We start from the raw sequence: 22,377 nt of genomic DNA, 5'->3' as shown, positions 1-22,377 counted from the left end.
AGGGAATAGCACTTAGACAAGTTAAAACAGAACTAAGCTTTCCTACTGTGGCTCAGTGGAAATGAATTCAACTAGGACCTGTGAGGAGGCGGATTCGATCCCTGGCTTCGTTCGGTGGGTTCGGAATCCAGTGTTTCTGTGAGCTGTGGTATAGGTCATGGACATGGCATAGCCCAGCAGCCATAGTTCTGATTTGCTAGGGAGTTTCCATATGCCATGGGTGTGCCCCTAAAGAGCAAACAAAACAAAAAACCCCACTAAGCTTTATGTCTTAACAAATGTTTGGCCATTTTTATTGAATAAACACTCGCCACATTGTTGCCAGCTTTTGTGTATTTTTCAGATCTCTGAAAAGTTGATTTTGACAATGTTTTTCCATTGTGCTCACTGCCTTTATGGAGAAGAGTAGTTTTGAAGGTCCATACTCTGCCATTCCTTCTGATATTGCTCAGCAGTAAAGATAAGAAATAGATGTTTCGTGGGATGAGACAGAGAACAGGGTGCGAAGAAATAGAAAGGTTACAGAGAAACATTAATGGTCCAGTAGAGGCTGGAGACTGTGAGTTGGTAATGGTGCCAGTCTGTTGTATGAATGTGTTTTCCGACAAGCTCAGCAGAACAAGCAGAGATGTTGAGAACGAAGATTGCGAAATGAGACAAAGATTGAGGTTAACAGAGCAGGTGAGGAGAAGAGTAATAGGGCAGGAAGGTATTGAAAGCTGTATAAATAAGGAACAGAAACCACAGAGGAAGTTAATGAGTAAAAAGAGTGAATGTGTTTGAAATAAGTAAATGAGAAAACTGGAAAGAAAAAAAGTGATCAGAAGATGGCATTTTACGAATTTAGAGAGAGAATCATTGATAGTTGATTAACAAGGTTCAGTCTTATTGAAGTTATATGAGTAATGAAGAGCGAGGCTGATGGTGTTTAATCCACAATGGAGAGACCAAGATGCTTTTTTGTTGTTGTTGTTCACTAGGTGTGTCCTAGAATCCTATAGCATGCCTACCATAGTAGGAATTAAATTGATCTATATGGAAAATACATAAAGAAGGTTCATTTTCCAATTGGAGCAATTAGTGAAGGGAGAAAATGGTTTCTGAGTTAGCTGTTGAAGGGATCAAAATGCCAACAAGTAGAGATTAGTGGGAAAAGGGCATTCTTGCCAAAGGGGAAGTATAAATGATGTAATTAGGTATAAAGAACTGAGTGAAGATTGATTGTTAGTTATGCTAAATTATAGAGTATAAGTGGAGAGAGAACATCAGTAGATGGAGGCAGATGAATTAGGGTAAAATTGGAAATATCTTAAAAACCCAGCTAAGAAATGTGGTGGATTTGTATGAGGAGTTCCAGCCCCAGGAAGTTTTAAAGCAAGAGCTTGATGGGTGATCAGAATTTACAATAGCAATATAACTATGGCAACAGTGGGAAGGAACAGGTTGGAGGGGAGAATGCTTGGAGGTAGAGAGACCAGTTGGGAGGCTTTGGGAAAATGGTGATCTTCAGAACAAGGATGGTGAAAATGAAAATTAAAAGATAGATGTGAGAGGTTTTATGGAATAAAGAAAAATATGTCTGGTGATTGTCAAGATAGGATTTAAAACATTAATTTTTAATTGCTATGCTGCTCTTGCTGACACTAAAAAATTTAAGGGCGTAACATTTTTGATAAAGTCAAATGTAACCTTATGTAATTAGTCAGGATTATAATTTATTTTCTATTCCAGAGTGAATACAAACTCAGTATTTGAATTACACTATCTTTGGAGTATAGCTGTAAATAATGTTTTAAAACATTTGAAAAAGTGACTTATTCATTACAAGGTTTTATCAAAGTTTGCATTGCCAACTTAGCAGTTACACCAGGGGTTAAAAGGATGACAGGTTAACATCAATAATTTTTTTAAAAATTATTATATAAATATACCTAAATTATTTTAGATATGTGTAAGATTTTTCAAGAGACTACCTTGTCTTCCTTCACAGTTTATTATAACATAATTTTAGTACATTATTAGATCTTGACTGCCCTCTAGTGGTAGCTATCTTTTAAATGTAGGGTTTGGAGTACAGAGTGTATAGATATTTTAAGTCCTCTTTTTAAAAGTTTTATTGAAGTATAGTTGATTTACAAGGTTGTGATAATTTCTACTGTACAACAAAATGATTCAGTTATACATGTACACACATCCATTCTTTTTCAGATTCTTTTCCCACATAGATTATCATAGAATATTTGGTATAGTTCTCTGTGTTATATACAGCAGGTCCTTATTGGCCAGTCATTCCATATACCTTAGTGTGTACATGCTAATCCCAAACCTCCAATTCATCCTACTCTGTCCCCTTTGGTAACCATAAGGTTTTCAAAGTCTGTGAGTTTGTTTCTCTTCTACAAATAAGTTCATTTGTTTCCTTTTTTTTTTTTTTAAGAATAGTTGTTGGTGTTTGCCCTCTCAGTGTTAGGAACACAATATGGTATCAGACCTTACCCTTAATCTTAAAGTTAATCATGGTTGTTAAAGGCATAAATCCTGAATTTCTTCTTTGAGCCTTATAAAGTGCAGTAGGAATATATCTGCTAACTGTTCAATTTTTAAATTGTAAAATATTCTTATATTCCTTATAACAATATAACAATTATTTGTGTAACATACCTAACATAAGCTGGGATTGCCTACCAAATGTGTGAACATAGAAGGTTTAAAACCAAGGAATGCATGCTTGGGGGTGAGTTCTAAACCTTTGATGGTGGTGCTAGTGATGAGCTATTTGCCTGGCCTCTTATGTTCAGGACTCAAGAGAATTTTTGCTCCTGCATTCAATTCAGCAGTTATTTATAGGGCAGCTACTTTTGTCCAGCTGCTTGATGCTCTGGGGCATGCAAAAGAAATGCGTTGCATTTTTAAAATTATTTTTTATTTTTATCTTTTATTGGGTCTTTTTTTTTTAAAAAATATGTGGATCCAGATTTTCATTTAGTATTAGTATTTTATCAAGAAACAGAATGCTCAACTGCTAATATTAAAATGTGCTCGCATTTCTTGAGCACACTCTGTATGTTTGTGGAGTCCAGTGTCCTAGAAACATAAACCGGTAAAAGGACCTGAGTTTTTCAGAAGTTTAGTTTTCTAAAAAGCTGAAGTTTCCATACTTAGGAAATTGGGAGTTGAGTCTGTTAGTGCATACTAGAATAAGTATGATTTTATTTTCAAACGTTGACATAACTAAAAATAAGGGTGGCCTAGCTGTTAAGAATCTGGCGTTGTTCTCACTGCTGTGTCTTAGTCCTTGCTGTGGTCCAGGTTTGATCCCTGGCCCAGGAAGTTCCTCATGCTGCAGGTGTGGCCAAAAAATAAAATTTAAAAAGGATAAATATGTGAGAGCATTTTATTTTCGTGAAAACTAGTCTCCCAATATTTGTGTAGTTCCTAGCTCATATTCTGACCTCTTAGATTAGTTTAGGGAAGACTACAACCATGGTTTAAGGAAGCATTGGGTGAGTGTGCTGTTTCTAGAGGAAAATACTAATGCTGAAAATGTGGCTTTTCCTATTTTTTTTAAAGTATTGCTGCATCTGGAACTATTTTCTTAATAGTTAATTTATTTTGTCCTCAAAAAAGTGGTTTACTGTTATATCTTTCAAAAATAATTCAGTTATGAAATAATAGACATGAGAAATATTTTTTGGCCATGCCTATGGCATGTGGAAATTCCCGGGCTAGGGAGTGAACCTGAACCATGGTAGCGACCCTAGCCACAGCAGTGACAATGCCAGATCCCCAAACCCTGGGCTACCAGGGAACTGGCATGAGAATTTTTTACCCTTCACCAAAAAAATGTTTTTTTCTTTCAAGACCCTTTCCACTGCCAACTTGAATGCATCAAAAGCAAACTTTTCAAAAATTTTTGTGCTATCTGCTCCATATGGTGGTATAAATGTCTCATTTTAAAACTTATTCGTATTCATCAATTTATTTATTCTTCAGCAAGATGTTTGGATGTATTGCATGATATGAGTGTATGAAATGTGAGGTTATTACTGGGAACACAGAGATTTGCTTGGAGCAGACAGATTCTTAGGCATGAACATGTGTGTGTGTGTATGGGGAAAAGTGAAAAAACAAAACATTGTTCCTTCAGAAACTTAACCGAGCTTTTGGAAGGTCTGTCAACAGATACAGTTCATCTACATGCCCTATGATCATCACAGATATCATCAAAAGGCAATAATTGATCATTTTATTAAGTTAACTCCTATTATATGCTGGGACTTCTTAATTCTTTTTATTTTTTATTTTTTTTAATTCTCTCTAAATTGTTAAAGATGATCTGACTCCCAGCTAGTTAGTGGCAGAGCCACTTCAAACCTGAGTCTGTCTGACTCTAAACTTAGCCTTCTTAATGTGCATAACTCAGGCAAATATAGAAATAAAAGACTATTCAAAGGAAAATCAACAAAATTCTTTTTGTGGGGAAGTGGCAGGCCCATGCAAGGTAGGTAGGACCATTGATTGGAACAATTTTTCTGGAGGTCAGTTTGGCAAATATGTATGTTAAAAAATTAAACAGGTACCTTTTGAGCAACAATTATTCTTCTAGGTATTTAAACCAAGGAAATAATTTTCAAACTCTGCAGAGGCACACATTAGGATTATAGCATTATATACAAAAATAAACACTTCCCAGTAAGGGATTGGTTAATTAAATGGCTAAAGAGACATACAAGGCAAGAGTGTTCCCCCACTTTAATGATGAAAATTTATTGTATAGTAAAAAGATATGATCGATGAACATTGTAAGTGTGTCTATTGTGTAAAATCAAATACCATGATGTATTTATGTGTGCAAATACACATAGTCGACATATGGAAAGGTGTTCACCATGTTTTTTGTTGTTGTTTTTCTGACTTGATAGAGATTGGTTATTTTAAAAAAGAGCGATGGGAAATTCCCATTGTGGTTTTTGCTCAGTGGGTTAAGAAACTGACATAGTCTCCACAAGGATACTGGTTCGATCCCTGGCCTCATTCAGTGGGTTAAGAATCTGGCATTGCTTCAAGGTACAGCGAAGGTCACAGATGTGGCTCAGAACCATTGTTGCTGTGGCTGTGTTGTAGGCCAGCAGCTGTAGCTCCGATTAGACCCCTAGCCCAGGCACTTCTGTATGCCACAGGTGCAGCTGTGAAAAGAAAAATGAAAGGGGGAGAGGTGACCTAATTGTGTGTTTATGGCAATCTTTAGAGTTTATCTCAATTACTTTTATTTATTTGGTCATATCAGCAGTTAAGCTTTTATTGAACTTTTATTATTTATGAGGTCTTTCCTAACTCTTAAGAACAGATGAGAACTAATATTTAACCGGTACCCACAAGCTAGGCCAGCTACTGGAGGCAAAGTGGAAAGAACAGAGGATGTAACATTTAGCAGCTGCCAAATTCCAGCATTTGTTAGTTGTGTGACTCTGGTCACTTAAATGTCCTCCTCTGTGTTCACCCCTGATCTTAGTAGAGCTGACCACGTCCTTTGATAACTGTTCAGTGGACCCATGTCCCCAGACGCTGTGATTTCCTAGGAGGCAGCATTGCACTCCTGGCACACTGTGGCTCATGTGCAGCTCATTTCCTAAGATATGTTTCCCTTTGCACCACACGTTTATTTATTTTTTTTTGTCAGATCTCTTTAACACAGCATTTGTATGTTCTAGCACAGTCAAGGCATGGCATAGTAGAAAACATGCCCTTCAGTGTCCAGTCTGGGAAATTTATCAGTGGTTACGTTTCTCTGCTAATGTATAGCACATGCTCGCTCTCTCTCTTTCTCTCTTTGCCTCCTCCCTCTTCCTCACTTCTTGGCTGCTTCTTCCCTTTTCTCTCCCACCTGCAGATGTCTGTTTCTTATGCAGAACAGTTTCAACCTCTTTCATTGGCTTCTTCCCTCCTTCATGCCCTCAAGTTCATCTCCTGTTATCAAACCACAGAGTGGCTAGTGGGCTTTTTTCTATAAGGAAAAAAAATATCTTACATCGTCTACCCTTACAGTGTTAGTGAAGTTTAACAACCAGTGTCTCCAAAGGAAGCCTTCTGAATGCTTTCCGCTTTTTCCACCCTATCGGGGCTGATCACATATTTGAAAAGGCTTTGTAAAATGTGAACCAAGATAGGAATAGAAGGTATCATTATCACCCCTGTAGCCTTCATGACTGATGTTACGTGTTAATTACGTGTTAATTTCTCATCAACCATCACTGGGATCCCTTTACATTCGCAGCCGCCAGAGCTGAGGTGTGCAGTGGCACAGGGGAACGGTTCCGGATCTTCCGAGCTGAGAAAACTTATGCTGTGAAGGCAGGAAGGTGGTATTTTGAATTTGAGGCTGTTACAGCTGGAGACATGAGAGTTGGCTGGAGCAGGCCAGGTTGTCAACCTGATCAGGAGCTTGGCTCGGATGAACGCGCCTTTGCTTTTGATGGCTTTAAGGTGAGTGCACTTTGCTGGGGACACTGTTGTTTGTGGGGTCCTGAGGTTGTAGGCTGCTGTGCACCAGGCATCCACACTCTGTGAGTTCCCACACTGCCTGGCCGGACTCCCTGCTCTGTTCCTTTTGGAGGTCCAGTAATATAGCAAAATTCAAGATATAAAATATTAAGTGTCTATCATATGAAAAAACAAAACATCCTTGCCCATCACATGTATCAAATGCATTTGTGAGATTTTACCTATGTGTATAAAATAGTGTTGACATGTATATTAAGTTTTGGGCTTACTAGTTCAGTATATAACAGGAATATTTTTAGGTTTGACTTGAACCTTTTTTGGTTTGTATATACAGAAATGGTCCTAGAGTTCTATTTTGCTCAAGTGTGAGTGCCATTGGTTCCCAGGAGTGGGATTTTCTTCTGAAGTAGATGAAAATTAGAATGTCATTTTTTTAATGATAAATTCCCAGCTTGAGTCTCTGCCTGTACTTCTCTGTATTTGGGGGAGTAGAGAAAAACAGCCCATGTCCTTGGAAGTGTTCATTGTAGTGAAAAAAAAAAGTAAATTTCTAAAGACAGAGCTTTTCTTTTCATAGAAAGTAGGTAGGGTTAGGTTTTTTTAAATAATAGACTCTTAAAATGATGAAGTAGCATTTGGGATTTCTCAAGATTCAGTGATACACCATGTTCATGTTAGGCATTCAGAATCCCCAGGCAGCTCCTCCTGGCTGCGTAGAGCAGGGGGGTAGATAATGTACTGACTACATTTCTTCCTCCCCCCAGGGTAACAGAAGGGCTTCCATGACTCATGCCAGCAGTGGTGGGCGGGTGCTGCTCCTGGCTTTCCCTGTGACAGTGACTCTTCTGTCCCTAGGCCCAGCGATGGCACCAGGGCAATGAACACTATGGGCGTTCTTGGCAAGCAGGCGACGTCGTGGGGTGTATGGTTGACATGACGGAACACACCATGATGTTCACACTGAATGGTGAAATCCTTCTTGATGATTCAGGTTCAGAACTGGCTTTCAAGGACTTTGATGTTGGTGATGGTAAGTATACTGCATCTTGGGTGGTTTTTCAGGTTTTTGGCACAGTGAAACACTTTGTTCTGATGGTTCTTGACCCACCATCTCTGAGGGTGAGCGAGCAGAGGTTTGCAGCTATAAATCACAAGGGTGCCAAATGGCTTATTTGAAATTACTTGAGCAGAAACACTATCTGTACGACATAGCTAGGATTTTGAGAAAGCAGAAATGGTTTTTATGAGTGAGAGTAAGAAAATACATGGCAGGCGAAAGAATAGTTTTCCATAAATATTGAATTTTCCTTTAGAACTTCTCCTTTTAATCAGCTGCTCATAGCTTCTTCCTGTTCATTCATTTCAAAAAATGTAATGAGAACCTACAAAGTATCAGGTCCTCTGCTGCTTGCTGAGATGATTAAGGTGAATAAAACATTGTCCTGTCTTTATGTAGATTACAGAATACTAGGGGAAGCCCACGCTTGTATAATTTCTGTTCAGTGGATAAGTTCCAAAATAAAGAAATGAAGGAAGTTCTACAGAAGCAGAATGCAGGGAGAAAATATGTCTTCCTGTGGGGCTCTGAGATGACCTTGAGCAGGGTTGGAAAAGGAAGCCAAAAGCCCTTTGGAAGCAAATAAGAAGGCAGGTTTTCTTTAGAGCTGTACTTCTAGTAGGGTAGCCCCTGGCCACATGGAGTTATTTGAATTTACATTCATTTAAATGAAATAATGTCAAAAATTGAGTTTCTTAGTGGCATTTGCTACATGCCAAGTACTCAGTACTGACTCATGGCTAGTACAGCCCTATTGGACAGCAGAGATACAGTATTTGCATCATCCCAGAAAGTTCTCTTGGGTACTACTAATCTAGAGCACATTAAATAAGACCATATTTAACAAAATATTATATAAATATCCAAAAATGAGCTAACACTTTTATTTTTCAAAATGGCATTGATTATATCCTGTTCCTTAAATATATACATATGGATTTTACCATGTACCTCAGTAAGTACTTTTTTTTTATTTTTTATTTTTAGGGCTGCACCTGTAGCACATGGAAGTTGCCAGACTAGCATTCAAACTGGAGCCACAGCTGCCAGCCTATGTCACAGCCACAACAACATGGGATCCACGCCACTCTGCAACCTACACCACAGCTCACAGCAGTGCTAGACCCTTAACGCACTGAGCGAGGTCAGGGATTGAACCGGCATCCTCATGATACTATTCAGGTTCATTGCCACTGAGCCACAAAGGGAATTCCCCCTCACTCAGTAATTTTGATGTTCCATGAACTTTTATCACTAATGCTCAAAAAGTTAGCTGGCTCATTATTTGCATTAAGCTCAATGATTATTCATTCAACAAGTTTTTAAGTAGGTATGACCATGGTTTCTCAAAAATAGATTTGTGAAAATAATGGAAAAATTTTTTTAATTTTTATAATTTAATTTCTCCTTTTCTTACCTGTATCTCTTGGTGATGGGTAAAACTGGTACCCTAACCCTCCATCACCTGTCTCCCCTCCTCTGGTATGGCTCTCAGGAGTGTCAGCGTATCAAAGGGCAGATGAGAGAGGGGCTTTTCTGTGTTATTTGCCTGTACTGTCCACTGCTATGTATATGACCTGAGATTTTGGTTTTTTGTTATTTTTAAATGCCTGCATATTATGCTTTTCTTCCTTTGAAGTTAATTTATTGAAATATCTGTCCTTACAGTTGCTAGTGCCACTTGGTACAACCTGCTGTTGTTACAGACCTGGGACCCACGTTTGCATCAGACCTGGGAAAGTAACATTACTGGGAATCTCCCTAATTAAAAATTAACTCTTGTGGAAGAAAGACGTTAGGACTCTGAGTCACTGCAGTGCAATCAGCAATCCACACAACCAAGGAATTGGGTTGGGACCCTAGCTACTTTTTTCTTTACCTTTATATATGCCTTATATCAACATGTCATGTAATCCTTACCACCCCCAGGCAGAGTAGACTTACTAATGATGGCCATTCTGACCAGTGTGAGGTAGTACCTCATGGTAGTTTTGATTTTCATTTCTCTAGTCATTAGTGATGTTGAGCATTTTTTCATGTATCTGCTGGCCATCTGTATATCTTCTTTGAAGTAAAGTCTATTAGGGTCTTCTGCCCATTTTTCAAGTGTGTTGGGCTTTTTTATGGTGAGTTGTATGAAGTTGTTTGTATATTTTGGAGATTGAGCCTTTGTCGCTTGCATCATTTGAGACTATTTTTTCCCATTCTGTCTTTTTATTTTATGGTTTTTTTCCCTGTGCAAAAGCTTGTCAGTTTGATTAGGTCCCATGGGTTTATTTTTATCTTTATTTCTCTTGCTCTGGGAGACTGACCTAAGAAAACATTTGTACGGTTGATGTCAGACAATGTTTTGGCCTGTGTTCTCTCCAAGGAGTTTTATGCCATCTTGTCTTATGTTGAAGTCTTTAAGCCATTTTGAGTTTATTTTTGTAGTGTGAGGGTGTGTTCTGGTTTCATTGCTTTACATGCAGTTTTCCCAGCACCACCTGCTGAAGAGACTGTCTTTTTCCTATTTTACATTCTTGCCTCCTTTGTCAAATACTAATTGACCATGGGTTTCTGGGTTTATTTCTGGGTTCTCTATTCTCTTCCATTGGTCTTTATGTCTGTTTTTGTACTGGTAGACACTGTCTTGATTACTGTAGCTTTGTAATATTGTCTGAAGTATGGGAGAGTTATGCCTTCTGCTTGGTTTTTTTCCTCAGGATTTCCTTGGCAATTCTGGGTCTTTTATGGTTCCATATAAATTTCTGGATTGTTGGATCAAGTTCCATGAAGAAAGTCATGGGTAATTTGATAGGGATTGTATTGACTCTGTAGATTGCTTTGGGTACATGGCCATTTTTTTTTTTTACTTTAAAAAAATACACCTAAATATTTCTATTTTAACTCAATGAAGTTTATTATGTTTATAGTTGTGCAGTGATCATCACAACCCAATTTTACAGTGTTTCCATCCCAAATGCCCCAGTCTATCCCTCTCCCCTAAACATGTCTTCTTTGGTAACCATAAGTTTTTCAAAGTCTGTGAGTCAGTATCTGTACTGTATAGTGCAAATAAGTTCATTGTATGTTTTTTTCATATTCCACATGTAAATGATAGCATATGGCATTTGTGTCTCACTGTCTAACTTCACTTAGCATGGTAATTTCTAAGCCCATCCGTGTAGCTGCAAATGCCATTATTTCATTCCTTTTAATGGCTGAATAATACTCCATTGTGTATATGTACAGCATCTTTGTTATCCACTCCTCTGTCGATTGACATTTAGGTTGCTTCCATGTCTTGCTATTTATATAGTGCTGCAGTGAACATTGGGGTACACTTATCTTTTCGAGTCTTGGTTTTCTCTGGATAGATGCCCAGGAGTGGGATTGCTGGATCAAATGGTAATTTTATTTTTAGTTTTTTGAGAAGTTTTTTTGGGAATGAAATAGCCTAAAGTTAGACAGTGGGGATGGTTACACACATTAAAATTCTTCTGAATTACATAATTTAAATGGAAAATGCTTAAATGTCATTATTTTAAACTTGAATTTTTTTATTATTATATTACTTTGAACATAAAAAATATAGAACCTGGTAAATAATGTAACAGAAACAAACAAATAAATAAAAACATATACAGAAAACACAACATGGAAAAGGAAATAAAGTTCAGGTGGGGGAGTGGGTTGATGGTAGAAATTAGAACTGACAATGAAAGTGGTTGCAGAGCCGTTGTGCCCATGGCCTTGGTGACTACTAAAGTGGCTCCTACAAATACAGGAATAGGACCAGTAATAGTTGCAGGCTCAACCACCAGTGGTATTAGGGAAGTTAACCTGGATCTTGGCCTCCTGCAGGGCCAAGTGAACGTTCTCTCTTGAGGGGTGGTAAATCCTCATTGGGCTGTATGTCTACTACAGGAACAGGTGCCTGTTCTCCCTGGAGGAACTCTGAATCCTGATCTGGTTCTGGGTCTCCTGAAGAATCAGATGTAGTTTCTCTCTGAAGGAGCTCTGGATCCTGACATGGCTCTGTGGATCCCAACCTGGCTCAGAATCTTCTGCAGAAGCAGGTGTAGGTTCTCCCTGCAGGAGCTGTAGATCCAGACCTGACTCAGGGTCTCCTGCAAGAGTAGGTGCAGGTTCTTCCTACAGGATTTGTGAATGCTGACCTGGCTCAGAATCTCTCATAGGAGCAGGTGCAGGTTTGCACTGCATTTGTGTATCCTGACCTGAATCTTGATCTCCTGCAGGATCAGGTTAAGTTTCTCCCTGGTGGTGTTCTGGATCCTGACCTGACTCTGGATCTCTTATAGGAGCAGGTGCAGGTTCCCCCTGCAGGAGCTGTGGATCCTGTTCTTGTTCTGGGTCTCTCTTACAGGATATGATATAGCATCTCCCTGCAGGAGTTGTGGATCCTGACCTGACTCTGGGTCTCCTGCAGAAGCAGGTGCAGGCTTTTGCAGGAATTCTGGATCCCAATCTGGCTCTGGGTCTCCTACAGGAGAAGGTGGAGTTTCTTCTTGTAGTTGGGGATCCTGACCTGGCTCTGGATCTCTTGCAGGAGCAGGTTCAGGTTCTCCATGCAGGTTTTGTGGATCCTGACCAGGTTCTGGGTCTCCTGCCAAAGCAGATTTGGATTCAGGGGTGAAGTGCCCTCAGTGGTGGTGTGGTACACCAGTCCCTCATTCACAGAGAGAGATTGAGTGGTCCTGTCAACCAGCCCATCACTGAGCTCTGGTGTGGTGTTCTGCAACAATAAGACCAGCAGTCAGCCCGGTCCAGAGTTATCAGAGTACTGCCTGGCCATCCTCACTGCTGCTTCTGCCCACTCGACCTTCTCCCAGATCAGGCCCATACCTAGGTCTGTTCATATTTCCACCCAGGAGGAAAGAGATATTCCTAGAGGGCTTGGGGTAAATCTTAAGCAGAAGGGCACTGCTCTAGCTCTCCATATCCTCACACAGCCAGCTTTGACCTGCGCTTTGGGTATGACTGGCCCACCAGGCTTTTGACCTGTCCTCAGCCCACTCTTGCTAGGGGTAGACCCTCCCACCCAGTCCTACCACGCCAACCTGCCCCACCTCCACACAAACTGGGTGGGCACAGTGGGCTACCTCGCTGGGATCAGAGTGGTGGCCTGGCCTAGCCTTGCTTACCTGTGGCCTCCCTTGTTACCTTTGATTTCTCCTGGGCAAATGGCCGTAGACATCTCAAGTGAGACCTGACCCAGTGCCTATAGCATCAAAATGGGCTATTTCTGCTGGCTTCCCCAAAGCCACACACAACATGTTCACTCAAGGGTCTCCAACAAAGTGAGCTGTGTAGGGGACTTGTCTAGAATGTGGGTGCCTAGTTACCCAGGTTCCAAGTTCTCTTGGTCTTTCTTGCCAGGAAGGTGAGGTCACTTCCTGAGATCCCCTTACCCTGGCTTCCTCCTTATACAAAGCTGCCCAAGGGCACTTCTGGGATGCTGACCACTCAGCCCCTACCCCAGGCCAAGTCCAAGCACAGTGACACCCACACAGCCTACCCGCAAATCTCTTGGGAGGCCTGGATGCCACCAGGGCCCCAACTCTGAGGATGCAGTTGGATTCAGACCCAGCTTCTCCTCCTCACCAGTGATGTGACCCTGGACAAGCCACATGCCTCTCAGGATATACCTATTCTCCATCTGTGCAGTGGAGATTATTCTGGCCTCTACTTCCCAGGGAAGCCACTAGGTACATAGGCCTATAACAACTGACAGTGCCTGTAAAACCCATGGGCTGGTATCCCATGGAGCTCATACATGGACTTGGCAAAGGAAGGGTGACATAAAAGGCTAACATAGCACAAAATACAACTTATCCAGGCCTGGGTCTCCTCTGCGATATGTGGAGAGTATTCCCCTTCCTGCCTGTTTCCTAGTCCCACCATGGGAGGGTTGAAATTCAGTAAAATCCAGAGATCATCCCTCTGGCACACAACCTTCCAGATCCTCCTGTTATATTTAGGTTCAAGTCCACATGTCTCATCTTGACCCCTGTGGCGGGCTACCCCTGCAATGGCTCCCCGCATTATTGCCTCGTGGTCAAACATCCTCTGATGTAACCCCCACCTTTCCAGAGTGGATGGACATTGTGACCAGGTTCTAACATATAGACCAGTTTAGGAAAATTGTGGGAGTTCTACAAATTCCCCTTTTCCTTTGTTCATTCTGTCTGTCTCTCAGTGCTCTTTCTCTCTGACTCTTTCTCTTTCTCCCTTTCTTTGTTTCTGTCTATCTTTCTCTGTCCCCCACCCCCATAAATATATTCGCCAATCAGTGGACATTTTGATGACTTCCATATATTGGAAATTGTCAATGAGCTTAGGGGTGCATATAACTTTTATTAAAAAAAATTATAGTTGATTTATAATGTTATGTCAATTTCTGTTGTACAGCAATGTGACCCACATTCTTTTTCTCACACTATCCTCCATTATGTTCCATCACAAGTGATTGGATATAATTCTCTGTGCTGTGCAACAGGTTGTCGTTGCTTATTCACTCCAAATGCAATGGTTTGCATCTACTAAGCCCAAATGCCCAGTCCATCCCATTCCCTCCCCCTCCTCCTTGGCAACTACAAGTCTGACCTCTATGTCCATGAGTTTGTTTATTTTCTGTAGATAAATTCATTTGTACAATATATTAGATACCAGATATAAGTGATACCGTATGGTACTTGTCTTTCTCTTTCTGACTTACTTCACTTAGTATGAGAGTCTCTAGTTCCATCTATGTTGCTTCAAATGGCATTATTTTGTTCTTTTTACGGCTGAATAGTATTCCATTGTATATATGCACCACATGTTCTTAATCCTTTTATCTGTTGATGGACATTTAGGTTGTTTCCATGTCTTGGCTTTGGTAATAGTGCTGCAGTGAACACATCAGTGCATGTATCTTTTTGAATGAAAGCTTTGTCCAGATATATGTCCAGTAGTGGGATTGCAGAATCATATGGTAGTTCTATATTTAGTTTTCTGAGGTATCTCCATACTGTTTTCCATATTTGCTGTACCAATTTACATTCCCACCAATAGTGTAGGAGAGTTTTTCTTTTCTCCACACCCTCTCCAGCATTTGTGATTTGTAGACTTATAAATGACAGCAGTTTGACTGGTGTGAGGTGATACCTCATAGTAGTTTTGATTTGCATTTCTCTAATAATTAGTGATGTTGAACATCTTTTCCTGTTTGTTTTTTGTATTTTGTCCATCTGTGTGTCTTCTTTGGAGAATTATATATTTAGATTTTCTACCCATTTTTTGGTGAGATTGTGTTTTTGATATTCAGCTTCAGGAGTTGTTTATGTATTTTGGAGATTAATCTTTTGTCAGTGGCTTCATTTGCAAATATATTCATTCATTCTGTGTGTTTCCCTTTTGTTTAGGGTTTCATTTGCTGTGTAAAAACTTTTAAGTTTAATTAGTTCACATTTGTTTATTTTTATTTTTATTGTCATTACTCTAGGAGGTGAATCTGAGCAGTTATTGCTGTGCAAGAATCTACCCATCATGCTTAGCCCACACATAGGTGCCACCATCTGAAGAGGTGCAAGGGGGGCCTCACTGCCCATAGACCCACCTTCAAGAGTCTGTGCACCTGCAGAGGAAGATATTCCTGTGGCTGTCTGTCCCTCCTCCTCTTCCCTCCCCAACAATAGCACCTTGCTTCTCCTGCAGGCCCAGATCTCCTCCCGGGTTTCCTCAGCTGTAGTGCTCTGCTCCCCAGCCTTTGGCTCACCACTCTCTGGCTCCCTCAGACTATCTCCACATAGCCAATCCTTGTCCTCTCCCTGGAACTGACCTCCAGAGCCTGAGCTCAGTGCTCAGCCCCTGCCCAAGCATCTCAGGCTATGGTGTCATGAGAGGTAGTACCGATGGTCTGTGTGGCTTTCTCTCTTCTTGGTCCTCCTCAGTCCAGCTGCTATGTTTTTCTCTGAGGCTTTGAGGTCCCTCCATCTTGGCTGATCTCCTGATCAGTTAGATGGCTTCCCAGGGTGTGGGTTCCTTTCCTCTTTCACACCTCCCTCTCAGGTGTGCTAGTACCGTCCTGATTTCTTTCCTCTCTCTCCCTCTTTTTTTTTCCCTTTTGTTCTACACAGTTATGTGGAGGATTTCTTGCCCTTTTTGGAGGTGTAAAAACTCTTCTGCCAGTGTTCAGTAGATGTTCTGTGCAAATTGTTCTACATGAAGTTTTGGGGTTTTTTTTGATGTGTTTGTGGTAGAAGGTGAACACCATATCTTACTCCTCCACCATCTTGATTCTGCCTCTTGACACTAAATGTTTTGAGTGAAGATAAAGACAGTTAGTTATAAATTAGATGGATTCTAAAGAGTGTGAAGATGTTGGAAACTGGAGTAATCAGTCTCATAGTTTTGCCCAGAATCAGAAAGGGAAGGTCCTTTGACTTTTTCAGGAGTAGAACTCTTAAATATGTACTACATTCATGGAATACTTTAAGTTATGAAGTGAGGACATTTTCAATATTTAGAGTTAAGTTTCAGATTATTATTTAATATACGTCTTTTGATCTTATGTGTGTGTAATATACTCAGCATTTTATTTGAGGAAATTCATTGTAAAATGATCAGTGAATTCCATGGAACTAAATTTTTTAATCTCAGCTGACCAGTTAATTGACAGTTAAATTTTACATGTTGATGAACACAGGAAATTTCTATCTTACAGACAATTTTGAGAATAAAGTTGGTAGGTGATGAGTGAGATAATTTGTATCCATACTAGCCTTTCTTCATATTGGTGGCTTTGCCTATAGTGAATATATGTTTGAGGTAATAGAAGGAGCATTATGGAAGTGCAGCACTAAAGGCTCATTATCTGCTAGTACTGGAGAGCCAAACAGCAAGATCCAGTATGGGATGGTTTAAGTATACTTAAAAAGATCAAGGCATGAGTTGAAATAAAGTATGTCAGAACCTTGTATATATTAAACTTTTTTTCTGGATTTGATTTGATGGAAAGGATGTGATGGTTTTAAAAATGGTTTTCATATTCAGAAAGAAAAATCCTGGAGTTCCCTTGTGGCCTAGTGGTTAAGGATTCAGCAGTCACTGCTGTGACTCAGGTTCTACGCCTGGCCTGGAAACTTCTATATGTCATAGGCACGTGCCCCCAAAACAAACAAACAACCCACTTCTAATGATCTTGATGGTCTGAAATGAACCAGGAGCCAGGAAGAAAGTATGGGACTATCCCTATTGTGCCAGCATTGATGTTATAAAATCCATGAACTAAAGATACACTTGCATCACATTAGGTTTCCTAAGACCTCACTTAGCATAATTCCTTGATTCATTTTCAAAGCCAAAATGGACTAGAAGAAATAAATACCATGTCTGAAGCCTTGGGTTCTAGACCCAATTCTGAAAATAATTCTTCCTGTGTGATCTTGGGCAAATATTCCCTGTGTTTTCATTTCCTTAAAATAAAAAAAAAATACTAATTGTAAATGGTCTTTTCATGCCTCTTCCAGTTCTAAAGATCCCAGAAATCTAAGGCAAGTGTTTTCGAATGGTTTGTTTTACCCTCCCACTCTGCAGTCTTGATTCAAATTTTAACACCTCACTTAACTAGTTAAAAGAACTTAGACAAATGATTGAATAACTTAATTGTTTCCTCGTCTTAAATAAATGGGGTTAACAATTAATAATTAATGGGACTGTGCTTATGTATCATCTGGCACAAAATAGACCACCAGTAAGTGTTACCTGATCAAATAATTCAGATTTACACATTAGTGTAATATTAGCCCTTTTTATATGCTTTTGGCCATTTGGTTCAGGTTATAAATGTGGATTCCTCTCTGTATTTCAAAAAATTTGAAATCTGCAATCAGATATTCTTAGGAAAAACTGGTATGCTTGGGATCTGCTCTATCTTCTTTTCATTCCGGCCCCCATCACAGATTTCATGCCTGCATCACACCCCCACATCCTTGTGACTGCTAGTTGCTTTCCTGGACTTGCACGCTCCCAGCACACCCCTCTGCTCAGGAGTTGGGAGGCTCATCAGTGGGGAGAGTTAAAATTCGCTAAAGCCATCTGTCTTTTGTTGGAGGAAGCAATTTAGCCATAAGTTGTAGCTACTGTTTTAACAGATTTACAAATAGTTAGGGCGGATCTGGCACAGGCCCAAGTTACCAGTGTGATTCATGAGTACTAATTTAAGATCCACTGCCAGGAAGAAACCTCCGTTAGATACATCAGGCTATGTTATGTGCAAGGTGTCAGTTAAGGTAATGGAGTAGAAGTTGGAAACCACTAAGGGCAGGAAGGGAGAACCTACATTTTACTTTTGCCAGGGTGTGTGCATGAATTAGTGGAAATTTGTTTATTTGTGTTGGAATACAACTGTGCTCAGCCTAAGCCTACCTAAAACTATTAAAGAATTGAACCTCAATTATCATGTTCTGCTCTGGATAGTTATTAAGAATGAGGTCACTTAGCAGCTTGTGTGATTTATGGCAAAACTTTCTGTCCTTTGATAGCAGTTATGATTTCTTGACATTATATATATGAATAGCTCTATTTATTTACTCATTATATGCTTTCTCTATGTAAAGATAAGTTCTAGAAAGTCAGTGACCCCTGTTCATTCTGTTCCCAATTGTATCTCCAAAGCCTAGAACATTGGTTGGCATCTGGTAGGTGGTCATTAGATATTTGCCAAATGAAGGGACCTGATGCAGTGTTTAAATGTTGAAAACTTAGAGTAGGAGTTGGCCAAGTGAGGCCTGAGGGACCAGTCCAGCCTGCCGTCAGTCTTTGTGAATAAGGTTGGAACACAGCCACACTCCTTTGTTGATGGACTATCTGTGGCTGCCTCTGCACTGTCATTCAGGCTCGAGTAGTTTTGGCAGAGAACATACGGTCCAGGAGACCTAAAATCTCTACTCTGTTGATTTACAGGCCTGGCTGAGAGCATGGACCTTGAGATCTGCTGTTTCTTTTCTGGCCACTCGGCTGTGATTAAAGCTGAGACTGGACTTAAATCATTGGGAAAAGATAATTAACAATTCCTATCTCAATAAATGGTTCACTGAGAGGCAGCCTCAGATAAGCAGAGAATCAGCTGCTATTAGCGAGCCCTGGGTGGGAGCATTTCATCCCATCAGCACCTTTACTGGCAGGACACTGGCCAAAGGAAGTGGCTGAAACCTGGCCCTTTCCCAGGTGGTGGCTCAACCATGCCTGGAGTTGTCCCCCCAACCTCTCTGCTCTGATGCCACTGCTGTCTAGTCCTTCCTGCTGTGTGATGGTGCTAAGTTTTAAAATATAGTTTTTAGAAACATCTGTGGTTTTATTACCATAGCAGCTACTAAAACTGCATCTTCAGAAGTCAGAATATAATTTAACTTTTATTAAGTTCTGCTTTATTTAAATTAAAAAGATAGATCGGGAGCTTGGGCTTATCAGACACAACCTAGAATAGATTTACAAGGAGATCCTACTGAATAGCATTGAGAACTATGTCTAGATACTCATGTTGCAACAGAAGAAAGGGTGGGGGAAAAACTGTAATTGCAATGTATACATGTAAGGATAACCTGACCCCCTTGCTGTACAGTGGGAAAATAAAAAAAAATAAAAAAAATAAAAGATAAAAAATAGCGTAACTTGTACTTATGGATATACTTTTGCAAATAGATTCCCTTCAAGGGGACAAAAATGATAAAGCAATGAATATACCATCTCCTGCTATACAGTAGTGAAGAACTACATCTATTTATTTTTCATAAAATTAATAAATTATTTTTGAACATTTGAAAAACAAAGGAGTATAATGAAAGTGGTTTAAAATTATAATATATTCTCACTACCCAGAGAGAAATTTGACTTTTAATGTCTCTTTCTCCCATTTAAAATATTGAGATGTAAAAAGTTTAGTATTGCCGCCTTTTTGACTTTAAATTATAAATGTTGTCTTGAGTCATAACAACATTTTAGGGATAACTTTTGATATTTCTATCATTTTTATATTTTGAGAAATGTCAGCCCCTCAGAAAAGTGCAAAAACAGTGTGATGAATACCTGTATATGCTTCATCTGGAATCAGCAGTTCTTAAATTTTGCCAGATTAATTATACCTCCTCCTACAGTTTTATTTTGGTGAGCCCTAGGCATGATTTTTAATAACTGCACATATTTAGTTTTGTGTACATATCATAATTAACCATTCTCTTATTATGGATATTTAGTTTCTTTTACCTTTTTCATTTTCCATTTTAAATTTAGTGAGCATCCATGTTAAGTACTTTATGTATAGGATCTTATTTTTAAAACCATAACCCAACAGGGTAGATAATGCAGAAGAAAGATTAAAGCTGAGAGAATTTAAGCAACTTGCCAAAGGTCATAAAGTTTAGAAGTGATGGAGCCGAAACTGGAATCCAGGTCTCTTGGATTGCAGATTCTCTTAGTCTATTCCTAGGACTGCTTGTTTGCCCTCTTCTTACATGGTAGCTCTTTTGCTGAGTCCTCCTGACACCTGTCTCTCCTCAGCTCTTGGTGCCCCCTCTTCTCCAATGCATCAGTAGGTTATTTTGATGTTAGGTCTTCAGCTGCCTCCCCACCTCCTTAGACCATGAGAGCCTTTTAGCTGGTTCTGTGTGTTAGTCACTGAGTATTCCCAGTTTCTGGCACACAGTAGCTTCTCAGCAAATATCTCTTGGATAAAGAAACAAATCATTGAAAGTATCTTCATGCATATTACTAAATTGTTCTCTGTCATTCTTGTACTCTAATTTTATTAGCAAAATTTCTAGTACCAGCTCACTACATCCTCATTGGACATAAGAACTTGAACTTCAACAATTTATAGTCTATGTTATTTGGCCCATTTTATATCCACATCACTCTTCTGCATTTCTGATAAGAAAATGTAGGTATATCCCATTTTATTGAGTGAATATTTTATTTTTACAAAAACTATCACTTGTTTTCATAATAAAATACATTTTCATTAAAAATATTAAATTGAGAGACATAAAAAGAGAGAAAAAAGCGAGTTCACATCGTGGCTCAGCAGTAATGAACCCAACTAGTATCCAAGGTTTGATCTCTGGCCTCTCTCAGTGGATTAAGGATCTTGCGTTGCTGTGAGCTGTGGTGTAGGTCACAGAAGTGGCTCAGATCCTGCATTGCGGTGGCTGTGGTATAGGCCAGCAGCTGCTGTTCCAATTATACCCCTAGCTTGGGAACTTCCATATGCTGTGGTGTAGCCCTAAAGAAGATAAAAATTAAAAAGAGAAAGAAAAAAGTATTAAAAATCCCACCATTCTGAAATTTTTTTTTTTGCAGTGCAGATTTTTATTTATTTTTTTTAATTGTTATTTCCCTACTACAATTTTTTTTTCTACGTACAGCATGGTGAACCAGTTACACATACATGCATAGGTTATTTTTTCTCACATTATCATGCTCCATCATAAATGACTAGAACTAGTTCCCGGTGCTACACAGCAGGATCTCATTGTTAATCCATTCCAAAGGCAATAGTTTGCATCTATTAACCCCAAGCTCCCAATCCACCCCACTCCCTCCCCCTCCCCCTTGACAACCACAAGTCTATTCTCCAAGTCCATGAGTTTCTTTTCTGTGGAAAGTTTCATTTGTGTTGTATATTAGATTCCAGATATAAGTGATATCATGTGGTATTTGTCTTTCTCTTTCTGGCTTACTTCACTCAGTATGAGAGTCTCTGGTTCCGTCCATGTTGCTGCAAATGGCATTATTTTGTTATTATTTATGGCTGAGTAATATTCCATTGTATATATATATCTATACCACATCTTCCTAATCCAATCATCTGTCGATGGACATTTAGGTTGTTTCCATGTCTTGGCTATTGTGAATAGTGCTATAGTGAACATGAGGGTGCATGTGTCTCTTTTTAAGGAAAATTTTGTCTGGATATATGCCCAAGAGTGGGATTCCTGGGTCATATAGTAGTTCTATGTATAGATTTATAAAGGACCTTCATACTGTTCTACATAGTGGTTGTACCAGCTTACATTCCCACCAGCAGTGCAGGAGGGTTCCCTTTTCTCCTCACCTTCTCCATTCTCAAGAATTGATCACATACTGAGGCACAAAGTTAACCTCAACAAATTTAAGAGTATAGAAATTATTTCAAGTATCTTTTCTGACCACAATGGCATGAAACTAGAAATCCACCACAAGAAAAGAAATGAGAAAGAAACTTACTACATGGAGACTAAACAACATGCTACTAAAAAACCCATGGGTCAACAAGGAAATCAAGAAGGAAATTAAAAAGTACCTCAAGACAAATGGTAATGAATTTTTTTTGATATACATAAAAAACCTTCTGGTGTTTTTGCATCTTTAAAAGTAAAGCATATATTACATCTTTCTCTCTAGAAATAATATTGTGAATATTTTCCTATATATTAATGAGCCTTTGAACACCAGATTTTCAAAAGCGAAATACTGTTATCAGCTCAAGGAAAAGAAATGCATATATTTATTGTCCAAACCGTATTCTGTGATTGTTAAATATAGCCATAGTGAACAGTTGACATACATTTTTTTTTTGTGCATGACAACTGAGAACTTTGTTTTTTAGATGAAAATATATAAAACATACAGAAAAGTTAAGATTTTAGTATAATAAATGCCCAAAGATCTACTGTGCACATATTTTTCGGTAGCCAGTAACTTGACTTTCAGAGTTGAAACTCCTGAATATAAAGTGGTTAGGAAGAAAGGAATGTTTAGCATCTGGGGAAATGTTTCTGTCTCAGTGTCTCCTAGTT

General features: G+C 39.3%; 1 protein-coding gene across 19 annotated transcripts in view; it reads left to right on the top strand.

The window, feature by feature from the left end:
* The window catches only part of RYR2 (ryanodine receptor 2), a 745,790-nt gene that overhangs the window by 468,050 nt on the left and 255,363 nt on the right, over positions 1 to 22,377 (top strand). For all 19 annotated transcript variants that reach the window (XR_014827812.1, XR_014827813.1, XR_014827814.1 and 16 more), the window contains 2 exons: positions 6,275 to 6,483; positions 7,357 to 7,531. Coding sequence is in view for 11 of the 19 variants with exons in the window: in XM_084996827.1 (XP_084852953.1) it covers positions 6,275 to 6,483; positions 7,357 to 7,531 (384 nt within the window). In the remaining 8 variants the exon portion in view is untranslated. The remainder of the gene's footprint in view (positions 1 to 6,274; positions 6,484 to 7,356; positions 7,532 to 22,377) is intronic.

The sequence above is a fragment of the Sus scrofa genome, chromosome 14, assembly GCF_054392235.1.
Source record: "Sus scrofa isolate SSC_HxYL_T2T_F1_AM1 chromosome 14, Sscrofa_HxYL_maternal_Yorkshire_Landrace_v2.0, whole genome shotgun sequence".
NCBI lineage: Eukaryota > Metazoa > Chordata > Mammalia > Artiodactyla > Suidae > Sus > Sus scrofa.
Note: the sequence above shows the minus strand (reverse complement) of the source record. Positions and strands in the feature narration are given on the sequence as shown.